Here is a 20,517-nt window from a genome sequence, read left to right on the forward strand (position 1 = left end):
TGGAATTATCCCCAAAGCAGTCGGCAGCCCCTGGGAGAGTTTTGAGCGGGGGAGGAAGTTAACTCAGGTAATAATGCGCTTAGCACATCCAAGCTGTCTAATAACTACAGTCCATCGCTACCATCACCTGCCTATCTTTGCTACTTTGCCCCGGCCCAATTCCAGGCCTCTGCGCGGCCGCAGCAACTGACTCCTCCTGGCCAGCAGAGGGCGCCGGCCGCCACTTGGCCTCCGGCCGCCCGGGGCGGGCCTCCTCTTGCCGTCCCCCTTCCTCGTCTTTTCCCCTCAGGAGAAGTCGGGAAGGTGGCGGCGGCGGCGGCGGCGGCGGCGGCGGTTGTCCCGGCCGGGCCGGTTGGTGTGGCCCGTCAGCCCGCGCTCCGCAGCGTCCGCGCCGCGCCCAGCGCAGTCGAGTCGAACCGAGGCGGCCAGATCCGGCGCGGGCGGCGCGCGCTGACGGAGGGCGGCGGCCGCGGCCAGGGCGGCCCGTGGGACCGCGGGCCCCCGGCGCAGCGCCGCCCGGCTCCCGCTCCCGGCCCTGCCGGCCTCCTCCCTCGGCGCCGCGGCCATGGCGGCCAGCGCGAAGCGGAAGCAGGAGGAGAAGCACCTGAAGATGCTGCGGGACATGACCGGCCTCCCGCACAACCGAAAGTGCTTCGACTGCGACCAGCGCGGCCCCACCTACGTGAACATGACGGTCGGCTCCTTCGTCTGTACCTCCTGCTCCGGCAGCCTGTGAGTGCCGGGCCGCCGGGCCGGGGTGGGCCCTTCCCCGGGGCTGGGGGCGGGGGGAGCGGGGGCGCCGGGCGGCGCGGGAGGCCGGCGGGGGCGCCCGCTTGGGCCGGCGGTTGGGGCGCGGGCTGGCGGGGAGGGGCGCGGCGGAGGCCGTGGGGCGGGTTGCGCTCGGCCCCGGCCGCCGGGCTGGGGATGCGCGCTTTCGGTTTCTCGGGCCGAGGGTCCCGGCCCGGGGCAGGCTTCGTGGGTGGGGCGTGGGCGAAGGTGGGGTCAGGAGGGGGCGCCCGGGGCGAGCATCTCTGCGCCCCGCGGAGCCGGCGCCGTCTCCCTCGGGCCTCTGCTCTCCGGGGCGCTGACCCGATGGGGCGGAAGGGGAAAGACCGGAGGAGGCTGGGGAGGGCCGTGCGGGTCTTTTGTGTGCCCCGCTTGGCGGCGGCCGCCGGGGCGCGGAGATCCCCGGCGAGGCACCTGCCGGGCGCCCGCAGAGAGGGGGTGGGGGTGGGGGGAGAAGCTAGGGTGGGAAAGAGCAGGGACGCTTAGGCTGGGCTTCCTCCACCCCTCCCCCCGCCCCCCGGGTCGAGAGAACCTAGGTCACTGGGAGAAAGCAGGCACTTAGGAGGAGTAGCAGGATTAAATTGTCTTGGTGGCAGAGATGTGAATCCCAAGGGAAGAAGTTCGAGAGGCTTAATTGCGAGAGAGGGAGGCAGAGAAGCAGATGGGAGGTGGTGGGGTTTTAGTTTTATGGTCCAAAGAGAGTCTTGAGTTTGGGGAAAGTTTGAATGCAAATAAGGTACCGACTAGAAGCTGTGTCATGGTATCTGGAAGACTTGTCTATCAGCGTCACTATCTGTATACAGACAGGGGAGAGGGGACGACAGCATTTTGTACGGAAAAACGGAGACTACCTCTTGAATCGTTTGGGGTGGTTTGTATTTGTTCTTCTTCGGTTCATTAAGCTTTATTTTGATAAGGTTTTTGTCACTGTGAAATTTCCTTTGGAAAGTTTGCAGATGATTGTGGAACTGCCGAGCTGCTTTTGGGTACTAATTATCTTGGCAAAGTGGTGGTCACTAAATATTCTTAAAACCTTTGTTGTACCAAAACATCCACTTGAGTTCTTCATTGGTAGCATTCCTTCAAATAAAGTAATTTGGACCCCATCCCCCCCCCAAAAAAAAAAACACCTTGTAAGATTAATACTGAGGCAAAGTATATAATAGATTAGAAAACTCATGTTTAGAAAACGCAGGACGTGCCTAGCAGCCCACAATTCGCTTTTTTTCCCCCTTGGGCAACAAGATGTTATTAGCCTTCCATGATGTTAATTCTTCAACAGACATTTATTGGGTGCCTCCTGTGTTTTGTGTGAAGCCTTGGGGTGTGCTGATGAATACAGCAAAATCACTGTGCTTTTGGTGCTTACACTGTAGGGGAGATGGTAATATAAGTAAATGAGAGAAATGTCAGGGGTAAGTATGCTAAAATGTATGTGATAGGAGAGACCTTGTTTGAAACGTTACTATTTATTTTTAATTTTTGTTTTTAAAAAAAATTTTTAATGTTTGTTTATTTTGAGAGAGAGACAGAGAGACAGAGTGTGAGCAGGGGAGGGGCAGTGAGAGAGAGAGAGGGAGGCCCAGAATCTGAGAACCCGTGTATCGTAAGATCTTGAACTGAGCTGAAGTCAGATGCTTAACCAACTGAGCCACCCAGGTTCCCCGGAAGGTTACTCTCAGATTGTAGTCAGAGAAGCACTCTAAGAAGTTGGTAAACAGTAATATTATTGAATTACACAGAATTGTAGAGCTGGGTGGTATCTAGAAGAAAGTCTGGTTCACACTTCGCGTTTACAGATAAAGTTAAGTGACCTGTATTGGGCAACTTTGGTTCTAAAATGAAGGCCAACAGTCTGGTGATTTAAATGTATTTGGTTTCTCTTATGTGCATAATGGTAAGTATGTTCTGCTTTTACTAAGCACAAGGTCGTTTGGTACATGGGAAATACTTGGTTTGGAAAAAAAAATGTCTATATTTACTGTTTTGAATTTCTGACATTTCTCTGTAGTCCTTCATAAGTATAGCAGGGCAACATTTAGTCTAGGCAGCAAATGTTTAAGATCAACAAATATTTACAAATTTCTTCCTAAAAGCCCACATTTCAGAAGCAGTCTATGTAGAAGGATATCTCACTATGCTGACAATTGCTTATTTTAAGAATTTAATCTGTGATAGATAAGACTTTATATCTCCATTCGCTGGTGATTCTGCATATATTTATTGCTCACTTGGTCTGTGTCACATACATTATGGGAGGCAGTGGGGTTACTTGGATCCTACTGTCTTTAAGGAGCTTGTATTCTAACTGTGTAAACAGTGGTGATACGTTGTAATATTTCCTTTCTCTAAAAACTATTCATGAAATATGTAAATGGATAGAGAAAGCTTCACAGAAGATTTGATTTCTGAACAAAGACTTTTAAAGGCAAGATCCATGTGGCTGGCTGCTTCATGGTGTTGAAAGAACAAGTACTTGTGAGCTAGATAAACCTGATCTTGAATCCTGGCGCCATTTATTACCTGTGTGGTATTGAGAATGTCACTCAGTCTCCTTGAGTTTGAATTTTCTCATCTGTGAATAGTGAGGATAAAGTTTACCTTGTAGCTTTTGGATGTAGATTAGTTTTCAGTGTTAGAGATAACCTGTTTAACATCTCACTTGATGCCTGGTACATAGTAGCTGCCCGGTAAATAGGAGGCATTAACGTGGGGGAAAAGCCATTCCGTGAGTGGCAAACAGTATGTAAAAGACATTGAGATGAGAAGCACCCTTATAAAAATCTATCAGTTTGGATTCTTCAGATGTGACTCAAAACCTTTGTTCTGAAGGGAGACTTTTTCCAGGGGCTCGACGATGTTGCCTAGATTTCTCTCAACCCAAGTTGGCAGCTCCCAGCCCCTGCAGCTGGGTACTGCCTTAATTCCCGCCAGTGTCCCAGCTTTTCCAGAAGTTCTGCCATCACTCAGGCATGTAGCTACCTTGAACCGGTGCCCTCATTGGACTCACTATCCACAGTGACTTCACTGGGGCAACAAGGGTCCCCAGATAGAGTCCTCACGTCAGAAATCTGGGATTCTTGGGAAGGAAAGAAAAGATGCAGGATCTGATGGTTACTGCAGAAATATTGAAGGGACAGGAGCTCCTAAGGATTTCTGTCCTTGAAAAGCAATGATAAAGGAAAATAATTTGAGGAGAATAAAATAACTATTGAGTTTAATAATTATATGTTTGCTATGGAGGTGACACGGTATATTTGGAAGAATATGAATTTTGAAATCAGAATCCGACACTGCCACTAGCTTTGTGACTTAGGGCAAGGTATTAAGCAAGGCCACTGTGTGCACGTTGTCCTGGATCCTTTGGGAAACCTTGATGTGCCTAGAAAATGCTGATATGCAGTAAATGGTGTCTACTGTCATGAATTCTACATTTTAAAGGTTAGTCACATACCCTTTGTCATTCATTTAGTGCTATCTTTGTTCACACAAATTGAATAAGCATCTTATTGTTTATATTGCTAGACCCTCAGAATCTTTTCTTACCTGATGATTGTCCTATACCTGTTTGATGCTCATTCAGAGTATATGACAATTCAAATTGTGAAACTTTAAATGTAGGTGGTTAAACTATTACTGAGCTAGAATGGGGGTATTGTAACAGATTGATTTGTCACTTTCTTTCTGGTCCTACCTACAGAAATACTTAAAATTATGAATGGACACTCCATTACAGCCAACAGTCAAACATTGCCTTCATGTTAAGGAACTTTTAGTTGATTTAAAGACTAGTTTTAGACCAAATTGGGTGGCTGGGTAGCTTAGTTTAGCGTCCGGCTTCAGCCCAGGTCAGGCATGATCTCAAGGCTTGTGAGTTCAAGCCCCACATCAGGCTCTTTGCGGTCAGCACAGAGCCTGCTTCGGATCCTCTCTCTCCCTCTGCCCCTTCCCTGCTCATGAGCTTTCTCTCTCTCAAAAAAAAAAATAAATAAATAAATAAAAAAAATAAATAAAAAATTTGGGGGTGCCTGGGTGGCTCAGTTTGTTAAGCAACTTGAGCTCAGGTCATGATCTCACGGTTTGTGAGTTTGAGCCCTGCACCAGGCTCTGTGCTGACAGCTCGGAGCCTGGAGCCTGCTTCAGATTCTGTTTCCCTCTCTTCTTTGCCCCTCCCCTGCTCATGCGCACGCTCTCTCTCTCTCTCTCTCTCTCAAATGTAAAATAAAACAAAAATTAAAAAGACTAGTTTTAGACCAAATTATTTAATATTGGCATAATCAGTAAATAAGAATTGTTCGTCTTTAAAAAGTAATTCATGTTTTTCAAAAGGGTTTAGATAAGATAAAAAATAACATTTGAGAAATATTTTGTCCCTTCTAATACCAGCTATTTTATGTGGACAGTGTATTTAAAATGGGAATTTCAATAGGTGTATAAATGTAGCCTGATACTAACTTATACTTTATTAATTTTGTGTGCATTTTGACTCATGGTGAATATTTTAAAGTTAGATGAAAAGGCATCTAGTTTGTTTTTATACAATTACTAGCATTAGAGTGGATTGCAATCAAATAGTCTTTTGGAGCTCTGTTTATAATAGTCAGGATCTTACGAGATTACAGTGGGCAGTGATTTATATCTTTAATTCCTTTTCCATTTTTTTAGTACTCTAATGTGGCTGTATTCAATGAGATGTTTTGAAAATTTAGTACAATTTCAAATTAGTGTAAGTGGGAAGACAATGAGATACTTCAATTATGAAGGACACGATGTTTTTAAGCAAATATTCATTAGGTTCCCAGCACTAGTACATGTGTTGGGGATACAATTCAAGTATTTGTGGAAATAGAAAATGTAATAATAATAATAATAATAATAATAATTAGTAACATTTATGGAGTGCTAGCTGTGTGTCAGGCAGGATTCTAGTAACAACATGAGGAAAATACTGTTACGTTTATCATTTATCGAGAGCTGTTTAATATAATAACTTGGTCATCCAGTTGGCATGGTATTTGGTAAATATATAGTTTAAATGAAGATTATGTAAATAATGACACGTGAATTGTTTCCATAAAAACGACTTCAAATTGTAAAATTAGCATACATTCTTTTTTTTCTAAAACATTTTAATGTTTATTTTTGAGAGAGAGAGACACACACACAGAGCATGAGTGGAGGAGGGGCAGAGAGAGAGGGAGACACAGAATCTGAAGCAGGCTCCAGGCTCTGAGCTGTCAGCACAGAGCCTGACGTGGGGCTGGAACTCACAAACTGCGAGATCATGACCTGAGCCGAAGTTGGAAGCTTAACCAACCGAGACACTCAGGCATCCCTAGCATACATTCTTAGTGCTTTGTTGTGATACTTTGGTTGATGTTGGGATCCAGAACTAATGCTGAGTCCACCGCTAGCAAATGTATAAAGGTTTCCCATGGATTATTGTAAACTGTTTTGAACTCTATATTTTGGGGAGTTAAATGGTAGATTTTAACTTTGTTGGATTTTAAAAGCAGGACAGACAGTTTATGGATGTATCATGCATTTTTACTTCATAGCTATGCTTTTCAAAAAAATTTAAAGGAACTTAGTTGCAAATGTGTTTTCCTAACTTTGAATTTTGTTCAGAAACTGCTGTTGTGTATTGTGAGTGTAATGGGAATATGGTGCTGTTTTGAATTTGGCCTATCTACACTGCCATGAATGAATTCTCTTACTCTTTTCTATACCTGAATTGTAATGAAAACCTCCTATCCTATGCATTTAGGATTGATAGTGATTAGATTCATTAAAAATCAATTATGTATGTATGTGTGCATATGTATATATGTTTTTATATACTTAGTTTTTTTATTTTAATGTATAATTGTTAATTTGTCAGAGTTTTTTGTAACACCTAGACTTTTCTTTGAATGTGGTTCCACTGACTAGATTCTTTGTCCCTTTGCTATAACCCAGACTCACATTGTGTTGTTTACAATATTTAGAATTTTTTTTTTTAATGTTTATTTTTGAGAGACAACACAAGCGGGGAAGGGGCAGAGAGAAGGAGACACAGAATCCGAGGCAGGCTCCAGGCTCTGAGCTGTCAGCACAGAGCCCCACGCGGGGCTCGAACCCACGAACCGTGAGATCATGACCTGAGCCGAAGTCGGATGCTTAACCGACTGAGCCACCCAGGTGCCCCACAATACTTAGAATTTTAAGTTGCTTTTAAAGCAGGTTGACTGCGGGATTGTTCTCGATCTTCTCTTCAGTCTTTTACAATTCTTGTCTATGGTTAAACAACAAGTTTTCATAGTGACTCAATTAAGTCTCCAAAATACTTCGTTTTTATGGAAACAATTCTCATGCGTCGTTATTTTACATAATCTTGAATTAAACTGTATATTTACCAAATACTGTGCCAACTGTATTACCAAGTTGTTATATTAAACGGCTCTTGATAAACATGAAACTCAGTTGGAAGGAGCAGGAGAGAGCCGGCCTCCTAGCTGGGAATGTTTGCTGCGCAATAGGCATTTGCTGTAGGTAGGTTGTTCAGCAGGGAGGAGAAACATGGATTCCTCCAACAAATTGATGAAGGGGGGCTGTTCTGTAGTTTTGTGAGCATCTTCTGTCCTGGGAAAACTCATAAGCATATATGGTATGGTGGCATCCTGTTTTCACCCTTTTCTAGACGACGTGCATAATGCTCATATTCTTGAGAAAGTCCTGTGGAGATAATCAGAACCAGGTGCCGTTACTCTTCCCATTGATCCCCCTGACTTCTTAATGTATTTCCCACTTTACACAGTCAGAGTGGTAATTGGTTAGGAATACCCACCGTGGATTCCCCTAAGGTGTATAAAAAAAAGGTAAATCACTCATAACCTGGAGTAGTTAGTAGCAGGTTCCTTGTGACATCCTTTACAGGCCCACACCTGAGAACTCTTGTCTTAAGAGTTGGATGATTGGATGTGATTAGAAGGAAATTCATAACTGGCTTTACGGTAGCAGTGGGAAGCTTGTTTGAGTTGTTCGAAATATGAGGAATGACAGTTTTTTTTAAGTTGGAACATATTTTTTCAGACTCCTGAGTAAGATGTAGTCTCCTTTTGATTGGAACCATACTGTTTCAGAGAGAGGGAAGTCATAAATACACCTTGCTTTTATTCTGGTTGCTTCTTTTAAGAGGTACATTAACTGCAGCATGCTCTAAGGAATTTTACCAGGATGATAAGCAGATTTAAAACTGCAGGAACCAGAAGTAAAGACGGGTGGGTTGGGGAGCTGCATATATGGTCACTGTCTTTGGGTAATTTTAAGGCCTGTATGTGGAAGAGGTAATAAATTTATTCTCTGGGAGGAAATGGGAGACGTGTATGGAAGTTATAGAGAAGCATACATGTTTACAAAAGGAAGAGAGAAGTTTTTTGTAATTGTCAGATTCTAAAAATTCTGTTCTTCCCCCATGTTTTGTTAAACTGTGCTAGCTCTTTGATGGGGAGAGTATTAAAATCACTACAACTAATAATGTGGGAAAACATGAAAACTCTTCCTCATTTCTGTCTTCAAAGCTTTATCTCCTACACAGTGAATTTTGGTAGTTCTAAAACAGTTGTGTTCAGTAGGTACGTCTGTAAAAAGATCGCTAGTGTCTAGTAGAGAGACTTGATACCTTTGAAATTTAAAAAATTCCTCAAACTTTTTCATCAAAGAAAGCAACCTGTAAATTGTATGTCAGTTAAACTTGGCTTTTTTTTTTTTTAATTTTTTTTTTTAACGTTTATTTATTTTTGAGACAGAGAGAGACAGAGCATGAACGGGGGAGGGTCAGAGAGAGGGAGACACAGAATCTGAAACAGGCTCCAGGCTCTAAGCTGTCAGCACAGAGCCCCACGCGGGGCTTGAACTCACGGACTGTGAGATCATGACCTGAGCCGAAGCCGGCCGCTCAACCGACTGAGCCACCCAGGCGCCCCTAAACTTGGCTTTGAAGAGCAAGAACTCTTTGTATCGATTCTTTTTTTATGTTTCATTTTTAATTCGGTTTTAATGTTTATCTAAAGAATACGTGCACATAATGTAAAAAGGGAAAGGCTTATAACGAACAACAGTCACCTGTTCCCTTCCTCCATTTCAGATTGTCCTAGACAGTGACTGTGAACTCTTGTCTCTGCCCTCCTTCTGTGTTTACCTTAGTATTTCTAACTAACATAGTTACAGCTATTGGAAGTTTTTTTTTTTCCAGTGTTGGCTTTATATATTCACTTCTCTGTTGTACAAAGAGGAAATAAGGATTTGGTCCTCAACACTTCTCTCTCCCTTTACATCTACTGTTTCTACCTCTTCCATATAATGTTATCACCGTTGTTGGTTAAATCATTATTTAGCGTTTGCCTTGTTGCAAGTATGTACGTATTCTCAGCTGAGACCTATAGTATATTATTACTATTATTTTCTTGCTTATACAAACTTTTCCCTGAAGTTTGTAATTGTTTAGTTCTCTTCATTTGTTTTCCATGTATGTATCATTAATATATCCCCAGATAAATAATCTCTGGCTGAGGCATAAAACTTCTTTCAATATGATCAGACGCATCAGGTACCTTTTTTTTTTTTTAATCGATAAATCTTTTCTGGGCACTTCTGTCATCTTCTGGCCTGGTCATGCTTCTCTCTAGACCTACTATGCAGTGGTCATCCTGGGACTTTTCTTCTGCCTTCATTTTGGAAATTTCTTTTTCATGTTTAACCTGTGTTAGACCCTCTCTTTCCAGGAGCCCACATCTTCATTAGCCTCCTGATAAAGATCAGTGGGAGATAGTTTTGAGAGCTGTATGACTGTAAATGTCTTATTCTGCCATCAATTTTAAATTAATCGTTTGTCCCCATTCATAAGGGTGGAAATACTTTACCCTTGAAGTTTTAAGGCATTGCTTAATTGTTCAGATCCTCAGTATTGATGTTAGGAATTAGGAAGTCTGATGGTATTCTTCGTATTCATCAGTAGACTGATGCAGCCTGCTGATTCTTCATGTCCCATTTTCCCCCTCCCTCTTTGGGAGTATATGTGATCTTTTTTTCTCTTTTCTTCTTCTTTTTTTAATCCCTGCTGTTCTGAACCGTACATTGAAGTATTTTGGTTAGGTCTTTTGTTCATTATTTTAGCCATTCTTTTGGACTCGTTGGTTTGGAAATCATGCTTTTTTAGTTCAGAGGTATTTTCTCCTAAATTGTTGTTGGTGACTGAAAAAGAGCCTGGCTGCCATTTTTCTAGGATCCAAGTTGAGGAAGAAGACTAGAGGCACATAATCTATCATTCAGTTTGTAGAAAGTCCCAGTTAAGTCCCTGGTTTTTAGCATGGTACCTAATAACAGTCCTTAGTCTATTTGGATAGTCTCTGCAGATTAAATTTTCCTTCAGACTTCTGCCTAGGGCCTGGTAGGGGTAGTCTTGTGGCTGTAGTGGAACTGGGAGTTTATTTTTGACCCTATGTAATCCCCAGCCCCACCCCCGCCAGCCTGCCTGGGATTCCTTTTGTGAATCTTTAAGGGGTTCTGTAGTGGGAATGAGCTTCTAGTTGGCTTCTCTCTGAAGGAGATTCTGTTTTGCTTTTCTTGATTCTGCAAAGTCAGTTACTGCTGTTATATTCACTTTTTATCTTCCAAATTCTGTTATTAGAGAACTACCGTATACTTTTGGCCTCCTTTATTCTCTGTTCCTGTCTCTTTGTGAGTTAATACCATTTTATTCCTTTGCTTTCATTTCAGTGAGGTTTGGAGAGGTTTGTGAAGACATTCTTGGGTTTTGTCCACTTTTAACTGGATACCTTAATTAGGTTTAAATTGTTACTTGAGTATTATTTTTTTTTAGATGTTTTGCATAAGTGTTACAAGTACCTTTTACAGACCGTATTTGTGACTTTCAACCCTCCCCCCGTAAAAAAAAAAAAAACAGGTGTGGTTTACATCGTGTGTGTGTGTGTGTGTGTGTGTGTGTGTGTGTGTGTGTGTGTGTTCGTTCAGTTTTTTTAAGTTGGGTTCTGGATAGACTAATGTTTTGGAATATCCAGTGCATGTTAGTGCCTTGGCATCCACAGTTTGTAGAATCTTGATAACCTGTTAAAGTTGTCTTCCATCTGCTGTAGATTTTAAAGGTATAATTTTTTTTTATATGAAACATTATTTATATGTAATATTTTTACTACATAACTAGGATTGGGATAGATCTAAATGTCATATTAACTTTATTACTTTAGATCAATATTAGCAACTGCAAAAGTTTCCACAGGCTATTAAAATATTTTAACCAGCTTTTCCCCCAGGGGGAGAAAAACAATTAATAAAACTGAATAAGTGTTCCTATTCACCCAGCACACATTGTTATTTGAGTTGAACAAATGGCAGTTTGCAAGATTGTTTGAGGCATAGTTAAGAGCAGCATACTGGTGGACATACGGAATGAGTCACACCATCTGGTTACAGTCATACCTGGGTGGTGGTCGTTAAAACTAAAGCTCCTGGGGATCTGCATATGACTTAATTATACTGTGAAAACATATTGGGCTCCACCAGTAGGTGACTTTGGAACTTCTTGAAACCAATTAACTGGCAAACATGCTTTCAGAATATCAATACTGCTGTTATTAAATGAGTCATTACCTAATTCTTTTTTTTTGCACTAAATTGGAGACTTAAAATGTGTATTTTAGGATCTGCAATGGGTGGTACTTCAATACTGGCACTATAAAAATAATGTGGCTTACTTGCTCAACACTTTCATCCAGTAGTTATGACTAATATCATTACAGTAAAATGTTTTATAAACACTGAACTCACATGACAGCTAGACTGGGCTTAGCAAAAAAGGGAAGTGGCAGCAGCTTTCACAAATCCACCTTTAAAGTGACTAGATAAATAATTCAGTTTTGATCAGATTTCATTCATTTAAATGATCAAACTTGGTAAGTAGAGAAGAAGGTAGGTCCACTAATGAGAAAAAATTTATTTTAATTAGTGTAAAAGTTGTGGTTACTGTGAAGAGTAACACGGAATTAGGACTATGGTGTTTTATTTAAGTTAGTGCACATCACTGTTAACGCTTTTGGTGTGTCTTAACGTAACGGTAGATTCCTGTCACTACTGCCACAATCAGCACACGGGGCTGTTCCACCATCCCCAAGACTCTTCTTAACCCTTCTCTGTTCCTAACCCCTGCCAGCTGCCTGTAGTTCTCCAGCATTGATTTTTCTTTCCAATAATGTCAGGTAAATTGTATCATAAGTACATAACTTTGTCAGATTGTCTTGTCTTCGTCACTCAGCATCGTACCTTTAAGATTAATCCAAGGTAGTTACATATTCCAGTAGTTCGTTTCTCCTGATTGCTGGTTAGTATTCCATTGCTGGGTAAATAAAAGTGGGATTGCTAGGTCATTTGGAAAGTGTATGTTTAATTTTTTTTTTTTTTAATGACGGTTTTTCTTTTGATTTTCCCTTTTTTAAAAAAAAAATGTTTATTTATTTTGAGAGAGAGAATGGCAGTGCGAGTTGGGGAGAGGGACAGGGGGAGAGAGAGTCTTAAGCGAGCTCCATGCTAAGTGTGGATCCCGAGGTGGGGCTCGATCCTATGACCGTGGGATCATGACCTGAGCAGAAATCATGTGTCGGACACTCAACTGACTGAACCACCCAGGGGCCCCCAATTTTCCCTTTATACTATTTGGGAAGCTGTGAATTCCATGTACTTTTATGGTCATCATTGAAATTTTGTTCTCCATACTGACATTCTAGAGTTAATTTTAACCTTCCCCTAATAACTTAACAAGGTCTTTGAAAATACAAAGTACCCTCGCATAAGGGGTATTGTTGATGAGATGTTAAATTTGTCTCTGTTCCACTTCATAAATCAGGTGTGGTTTTTGTTTTTTGGTTTTGTTTTGTTTTTGTTTTTGTTTTTTTGTTTTTGGAGATTTACCTACGTGTTTACCAGTATCTTTGCATCTCAGGATCTTCCTGGGGTCATTCTTCTTCTTAAAGTGTATACAATATGCATTTCTTCGGTGAGAATCTCCTGGGGGGTAAACTCTTGGTTTTTGTTTATGTGTAAATATTATTATTTTGATCTTATACTTCAGAGATAGTTTTACTGGGTTCACAACTTATTTTTTCTCACTACTTAAAGATGTTTGTTGTCTTTGGTTTCCATTGAGAAGTCTACTTTCAGCCAGATTTTATCTTGATCTTTTCTTTCAGACTGCTTTTAAGATTTTCTATTTTTGAAATTTAAACAAAATGTTTCTAAGTGTGTATTTAATTTATCTTGTTTCTGATGAACTGTAATTCCTATATCTGTAGATGCATGCCTTTTATTGGATCTGAAAAATCTCAGCCATTATCTCTTCTAATATCCCTTCTCCTTATTTTTTCGATGTTCTCTTTCAAAAGTTAAGAGTATTGATTATATATGTTAGACCTCCTCGTATCCCTTTTTTCTCCTTTTTGTCTTTTTTTCTGTCTCCCTGCATGTCTGTGCTGCTTTCTGGGTGGTTTGTTTCCTGTCTTCTAATTCACCAGTTTTATTCTTTGGTGTATCTCATCTCTCTACCTGCTTTGTTGAGTTTTTAGTTTCTACATTTATAATTTTTCATTTCTAAAAGTTCTGACTTTTAAGTTGCTTGGTTATTCTGGTAACTACACATATCTTGTTTATTTTTATGCCATCTTTTATTTATTTTGATGTTTCTTACATACTGTATTTATTTTCTGTTTTGTATTTGATCACTCCGGTATCTAAAGTCTTCGGGAGAGGTAGGTATAAACATGTCGTTTCTACCGACAAGCTTAGTGGTATGTTTTGTTGTGTGATGATTTTTATTGTAACCTCATAGTTTATTGAGCTTAATATTTCCAAATACCGATAGTATAAATTGGAAGTGCGTTGCTCCTGAGAGGATTTGCATATTCTTCTGCTGGGAACCTGGGATACTACAACTGGAAACAGTTTTATTTCTCTTCCAGGGTCTTGAGTTTAACAGGTCTGTCTCCGTTTCAGCTCTCTCATCTGGCCATAGCCCTTGTTGATTGGTGTTTGCCTTCTGAGCAACACTACATTTTGTGTATGACATGGGTCACTTTTCTGGTTTCAGCTCAGTTTTTAATTTTTTTTTGCCTTTTTTTGCCTTTTGGAAGGAATTCTTAGAGATTTTCTTTCCTTTCTAGAATGCTCAACAATAGGTTAACAGGGTTTTTTTGTTTGTTTTTGTTTTGTAACTTATAGAGTATCTATCATATTTTAGCAGAGGAGACTTTTCAGAATATCCGGTCTGCCATACTATTAGAAGTAGAAATTGGATGAGATTAAATATGCAAAGTGTCAGTATAGGTACTTTATAAATATTAATTTCACTGTACCTTATTTAACTTTTATTTTACCACCAATTTTGTCAGCATGCTTGACATAATAAAGTTGTTTTTTTGTTTTTTTTGTTTTTTATTTTTTTGGTTTTTTAAATTTTTTTTGGTGGATACTTTCCACAGTCTTTTCTAATTTAAATTTAATATATAATATACAAATTTTAAACTGCTATATTTATTTTGTTACTTATCACTTCATAGGAAAAAGTATTCATTTCTATTTTATGTTTTTCTGAAAATAATGATGTTAAGGGAAGATTTAATTTTGTTGTTGTATATGGGGGAGAATGTCTTATGGAAGATTAAACCTGTAGGGGTGCCTGGGTGGCTCAGCCGGCTAAGCGTCCAACTTCGGCTTAGGTCATGATCTCACAGCTCGTGAGTTCAAGGCCCGCGTCGGGCTCTGTGCTGATAGCTTGGAGCCTGGAGCCTGCTTCAGATTGTGTCTCCCTCTCTCTGCTCCTCCCACACTCGTGCCATGTCTCTGTCTCTCAGAAGTAAATAAACATTAAAAAAAAAAAAAAAAGATTAAACCTGTAGAAATTGATACTCAATAAAGATCCAAAGAAATTCCAGTAATTTCTTTTGCTTGGTAATTAACATTTGGCATATGTAGAGCAGTGATTCTCAACTGGAGGCATTTTGTGCATTAGGGGAGTTTTGGCAATGTCTGGAAACATTTTTCATTGTCCCTTGTGGTTTGAGGATGTACTGATATTCAGTGGGTAGAGGTTGGAGATGCTGCAATCCTACGATGCACAGAACAGCCCCCTCACAATAGTTACCTGGCCCCAAATGTCAATAGTGCGAAAGTCGAGAAAACCTGGACTTAGAGAAATAAAGTGAAGATAAGGTGTTAATGCTGGTGGTATGTTTGGGAGGAAAGGCTTTCCAGGCTTTTTTTCTTTTTTCTTTTTTTTAGAAAAACTGAAAGAAAGCCTTAGGAACACTGTTTTCTCCTTCCCATATTTTCTTTCTCTAATTCTTAAGCACTGGCATTCACATCTATACAGCAAGGACTCAGAGTCCAAACTTTTTGACTACTGCTACTAATCAGTTGGACTCTCTCATTATTTCTTGCTGTTTTTTTCCCCCTATTATAGAATAATACATATTCATCGTGGAAAACTTGGAGAGAATAGGAAATTATAAATAGAAAAAAAATCATCCTATCATTTATATGCAAGGACTGTTAACATTTGGGGGTATTTGGTTTGTCTGTTTTCTTTGTAGATAGATTTTATGTAGTTCTGAGAATACTATGTAAGTTTCATCTTAAAAAATTAAAACAACCTTAAGTATGAATAATGTTTAGTGTTATTGTCATTTATGTAACCACTTCCCTTTGATATTGTAGTGTTTCTGATGTTTTCTTATGAATAATGTTTGATGAACATCTTGTATGTAATTAGTTAGCTGTGTTTCAAATTCTTTCTTTAGAATAGATACTTAAAGGGTACTTATGGGTCAAAAGGTGTGAATGAGGTTCTTGCTAACAAATTGGTGAATTTATCCTACCATAGTGTATGAGACCACCTATTTTCATTTTGGACTTAATCACCTTTTTAAACAAACTATTACATTAAAAAAATTGTTTTTAATGTTTATTCTTTTTTTTTTTTTTTTGAGAGAAAGAGAGACAGAGTGTAAGTGGAGGAGGGTCAGAGAGGGAGGAAGACACAGAATCTGAAGTAGGCTCCAGGTTCTGAGCTGTCAGCACAGAACCCCTCGCGGAGCTTGAACTCATGAACCGCGAGATTACGACTTGAGCCCATGTCAGACGCTTAACTGCCTCAGCCACCTAGGCACCGCTAACCAAACTATTTTATAAGCCTTTAATATCTATACAAAGCTTTTGGAGGCCAAAAGGGGAAAATCATTGTATATCCTTGCATTGAGACTATAGTTAATCTGCCTGAGTCAATGGAATATAAAAGAGCAATTAGAGAAATCAACATGAACACATGTAAAATTTCCTTGGAGCTACTCAATTTATGTAATCATTGTGGCCTTGCAAAATTGTATCTTCTAGTTGTGCAAATTGACTCCTATTTTAAATGCACTGAGTCAGCTCACGTAAAGAAGTCCTAGAGTAAATGTTGTTAAGTAGAAAAAAAATGTCCTTTCATAGTTTGGTTATGAGTTCATTGTGGTTGTATTTGTTTCATAAGTTGAAAATTTTGTCACTTATTTAAGTAAAATGAATGCCGCCTTCATGCATAAACCGACCTTGTGATAGCCATAGGGTCTTGAGATCTGGGAATGAACTAGCTATACACTGTACTGTCATGAGATTACATCTGTAAAATAGAACTAAAAACGAGTTTTAGAGAAAAGAATCAGGGGTTTCCTCATTTAATGAGTTGAGAAATACAGGAGTATAATTCTTTGCTTGAAAATTTTCTTATCCAAAGCATACCCCCTGGTAAGCAGTGTTTGACACTTCCTCATTAGGAAATTATTCCTTTGCCTTTTCCTTTTTTAAAAAGGATACTGTAAGGGAGGTGGAAAGGTGAAGGGTTGACTGGAGCAAGGACGGAGGTATTAGCAAATAAGGGGAGACCAAGTTGCTAAGTGAGAGGGAAGGAGTTGTGGAACTTAAGAGAACAGTAAGTTAATTTGTTCTTAAATTATTTTGAACAAGGTGGGATGTAAATACACATCATAAGTTAATATGCTTCCCTGAAAATGGTGAATCTAGTCTTGTTCTCATAATACAGATGAATCGGAAAACAAAGTGTATTGCTTTATATGAATAATGAGTTTCCTACATTTTCACTTTTGGAAATTTAGGAGATGTTTTTAAACCCTTAATTTGTGATTACAAATTTACTTGAAACTAATTCATACTGTAGTTGTTTCTTCATTAGTTAAGTTTGAAAGTTTTACAAGGATGAAATTGCTGTGTTCAATTTCTCCTACTGTGCAGTCCTTATTTCTGTATCTTATGACTTAACCAAGAGCTAGAAGTAAACGAATTAGTTTAAAACTTAAAAACAGCAACAAAACCCAACTTAACGTTTCCCTAACTTCAAAACATGAAACCTAAAGTGCTCTGTCATAATTCAAAGCATGATTTGAAAGATGTGCCATCTATCTCTGACTGTTCTGTCAGGGAGCGAGAAGGAGCAGGACGTGAAAATTGAGGAGCGTCTGTTAGTTCTGAGTTCCTTATTGTTTTGGCTTATAATATTGTGAATTTGTAGGGTTATTGTGTAATATTTAATTATTTGGAATGTTTCCAGGTTACTTTTGAAAGACTTCTGGCTCATATATTATTTTACATCTTTCTTAAATCTCTCAGCATAGGAGTCTGCAAGATGACTGTGATAAATTATGTAAAAATATTAATAATCTGCTCTAGACCCTGGGTTCCAAATGAGGCCTTTACTAGAGGACATGACTCAAACGTAATTTGATGAAACTTTGCATAAATTACTTGTTACTTTGCATAGATTATTTAACCCTTATTTTTGTGGGTTGAGTAGGTCACTTTGGGCAAAATGTAAATAGTTTTTATTCTTCTTTGAGTGCATTTCTATTCAGTTTTTTATGTGCATTGTAAACATCAAGAAGCGCAGAGATAAAGTCCTTTTAAGGCCACCTATACAGAAAAGACTTTAAGGTTGTAAAAAAACTTAACAGGCATTTTTAATCTTGAGTCCAGGCATTTCTTGAGTCCCTTTATGTCTCTTCCGTTTCGTCTTGAATGCTTACTGCCTTCTGAGATGATTGAAAATATCCTTTTATTATAAATTTTTGTTTGAATTGATGGGAAAGGTGGGACTTCATTCTTACAGGTTAATCATTTCCAGTTTTCTTGGGTTAGTTTTCAGTTTTCAAATCAGCCTCAAGTTTAAAGGTAGCAGCTATTTGATTAGAATATTTGTATAGCTCCAGACCTCTAACAAACCATTGTCATTTTCTTAGGAAATGTGAAAATATTTAAATGATTAATTGCTTTTTGAATTCTTTACCATAGAGCTCTTACGTAGTCCTGTCCTTCCATTAGAAACACACTAAAGCAACATTTGTATTTCCAAGAAGCTCATGTATTACAGGTACTATGTATTCCTAACTAGATAGTTACCCGAATTTATCTTTAAATATATTATTTAGTGTGAATCTGACTTATCTTGACATATCTATTGTGGAGATTAATAATAAAATAATTTTTAAATACTTTTAGTTTATGGAGTGAACTGTTCTACGTTTAAATGCACTAATTAAAAATGTTTTACTTTGATGTGTAATTTTTAAGATCTAGTAAATTTGTAAAATATTTTATCTTTTAGGAGAGGGTTAAATCCACCACACAGGGTGAAATCTATCTCCATGACAACATTCACACAACAGGAAATTGAATTTCTGCAGAAACATGGAAATGAAGTAAGTGTTTTTACAATTTTTAACTTTCTTGTTGGCAGTCGTTTTAATAAGGTTTAATAAGTTGTTTAGAATGGTGGATTTCACTGTGGAGGGGTGCCTGAGGGGTTCTTGTCGGTTAAGTGTCAGACTTTGGCTCAGGTCATGATCTCAGGGTTCATGAGTTTGAGCCCTGCGTCGGGCTCTCTGCTGTCAGCAGACACCCTGCTTCAGATTATTTGTTCCCCTCTCTCTCTGACCGTCCCCCGTGCTCGCTCGCTCTCTTTCTCTCCAAAATAAACAAACATTAAAAAATAAAAGATGGTGGATTTCACTGTTTAAAAAGTTATTTTTGTGTTCTGTATTTAGATACCTAGAATGTACTCATTTAGTAATGTACTTAGAATTAATATCTATGCAGAAATACCTTTATCCTGAGGTGAAACACGTATCTAAAGTTCATCAGTGTTGAATGTAAAAGCCATTTTTGGAAGACATCTAGTATGGGAGTAATTGTTAGTGTGTACTTTAAAAGACCAAAAGAATAAACTTTTGTTAGGCCATTGTGTAATCAGCTTTTGCTTAAGGTCCCCTCCTACCTTTTTATTATATCCTGAACTTTGTGTTGAGCAGGTGCTCAGTAGGGAGGAGGCTGGCAGTGCTGGGGGAGAGCCCAGCATGAAGGGGAGCCCAAGAAGAACTTGGAGAGGAGCTGTTTCATTCTAACTCTGTTTTAATGGGCTTCCAGCAATGCCATTCTGTTTTGTTTGCTTTCTCGTTTTTAGTTCTATGTTTTTTACCATGTGTTCATGAAAGTGGTGATCTGGCATTGAAAAAACTATAAAATTGACCCAAAAAATTATTTCATTACTTCAAGGAAAGGAAATAATTACTTTAGTTATACTATTCAGTTTGCATATTTTTGATATAAGAGAAAGAAAAAGTTGTTTTAGTATTTTATTCATTTTAATTGTTCACCCTCAGAATATATGTAGGCATTTTTACTTGCCTCTCTTTCTTCTTTAAGCAAGTAATATCTTAAACTTGCTTGCCTACTTGTTTCGCACATCTTATTTTGGCTCTAAAACAGCAAAGAGGTATAAATTCAAGATTATGAGATATTTTTAAACGCATGATTTAGAGAAGTGAGCACACTTTGAAGTCTCCCAAATTTTGCTGATAAAAAATTATTTTGTGGAATCAAGTTTCAGACTGACGTGGGAAAATCTAAAGCTAGGAGAAAGGGCAGAAGATTTATAATGACAGTATAGAATAATATATTTACTGATTAAAATATAATTTGAATTGTTTATATGAAGTTTGGGATTAAACTAGCAGTGCAAACTTTTAATTACACTCTTAGAATGTTGGCCTAGTATGGAAAATTTTGGATATCTGAAATAGGGAGTCAGAAATAAAATATTATTGTTCTTAGATGAAAAATCTAATGATCATAGGTAAAGTCAGAGAAATAGAACTAAAAAGGTGACAGTCTATTGGAGAGGCTAGGTAAAAACATCTGCACCTGTCAGTAAGTAGCTAAGGTTAGGTGAAGATCGGCCTCAAGATACAAGATTGATTGTGATAAGAACACTCAACATAAGATCTCCTCTCTGAAAACAATTTTAAGTGTCAATACAGTATTCTTACCTGTAGGCATAGTGTTGTACATTAGATCTCTGGAACTTACTCATCTTGTATGAATGAACTTTATACCCACTGAATAGCAGCTCCCCATTTCCCTTCCCAGCTCCTGTCAACTGCCATTCTGCTTTTTGCTTCAGTGAGTTTGACTGTTTTAGGTGCCTCATGTGAGTGGAATCATACGGTATTTGTCCTTCTGTGACTGGCTTATTTCACTTAGCATAGTGTCCTCAAAGTTCACCCATGTTGTTGAATATGGCAGTTTTTAAGGTGGACATCAAAATAAATTTAGAATATAGGCAAGGAAACAATTTTAGGCAAC

At 39.0% G+C, this 20,517-nt stretch overlaps 1 protein-coding gene across 4 annotated transcripts in view; it reads left to right on the forward strand.

Moving 5' to 3' along the window:
* The first annotated feature begins 484 nt into the window (after positions 1 to 484).
* The window catches only part of AGFG1 (ArfGAP with FG repeats 1), a 72,181-nt gene continuing 52,148 nt past the window's right edge, over positions 485 to 20,517 (forward strand). For 3 of the 4 annotated variants that reach the window (XM_042995520.1, XM_042995521.1, XM_042995522.1), the window contains exons 1-2: positions 485 to 732; positions 18,482 to 18,575. In XM_042995520.1, coding sequence (XP_042851454.1) covers positions 566 to 732; positions 18,482 to 18,575 — 261 coding nt within the window. In that variant the 5' untranslated portion in view covers positions 485 to 565. The remainder of the gene's footprint in view (positions 733 to 18,481; positions 18,576 to 20,517) is intronic. The other variant, XM_042995519.1, reaches the window with a different exon arrangement.

Source organism: Panthera tigris, chromosome C1, assembly GCF_018350195.1.
Source record: "Panthera tigris isolate Pti1 chromosome C1, P.tigris_Pti1_mat1.1, whole genome shotgun sequence".
In the NCBI taxonomy this organism is placed as follows: Eukaryota; Metazoa; Chordata; class Mammalia; order Carnivora; family Felidae; genus Panthera; species Panthera tigris.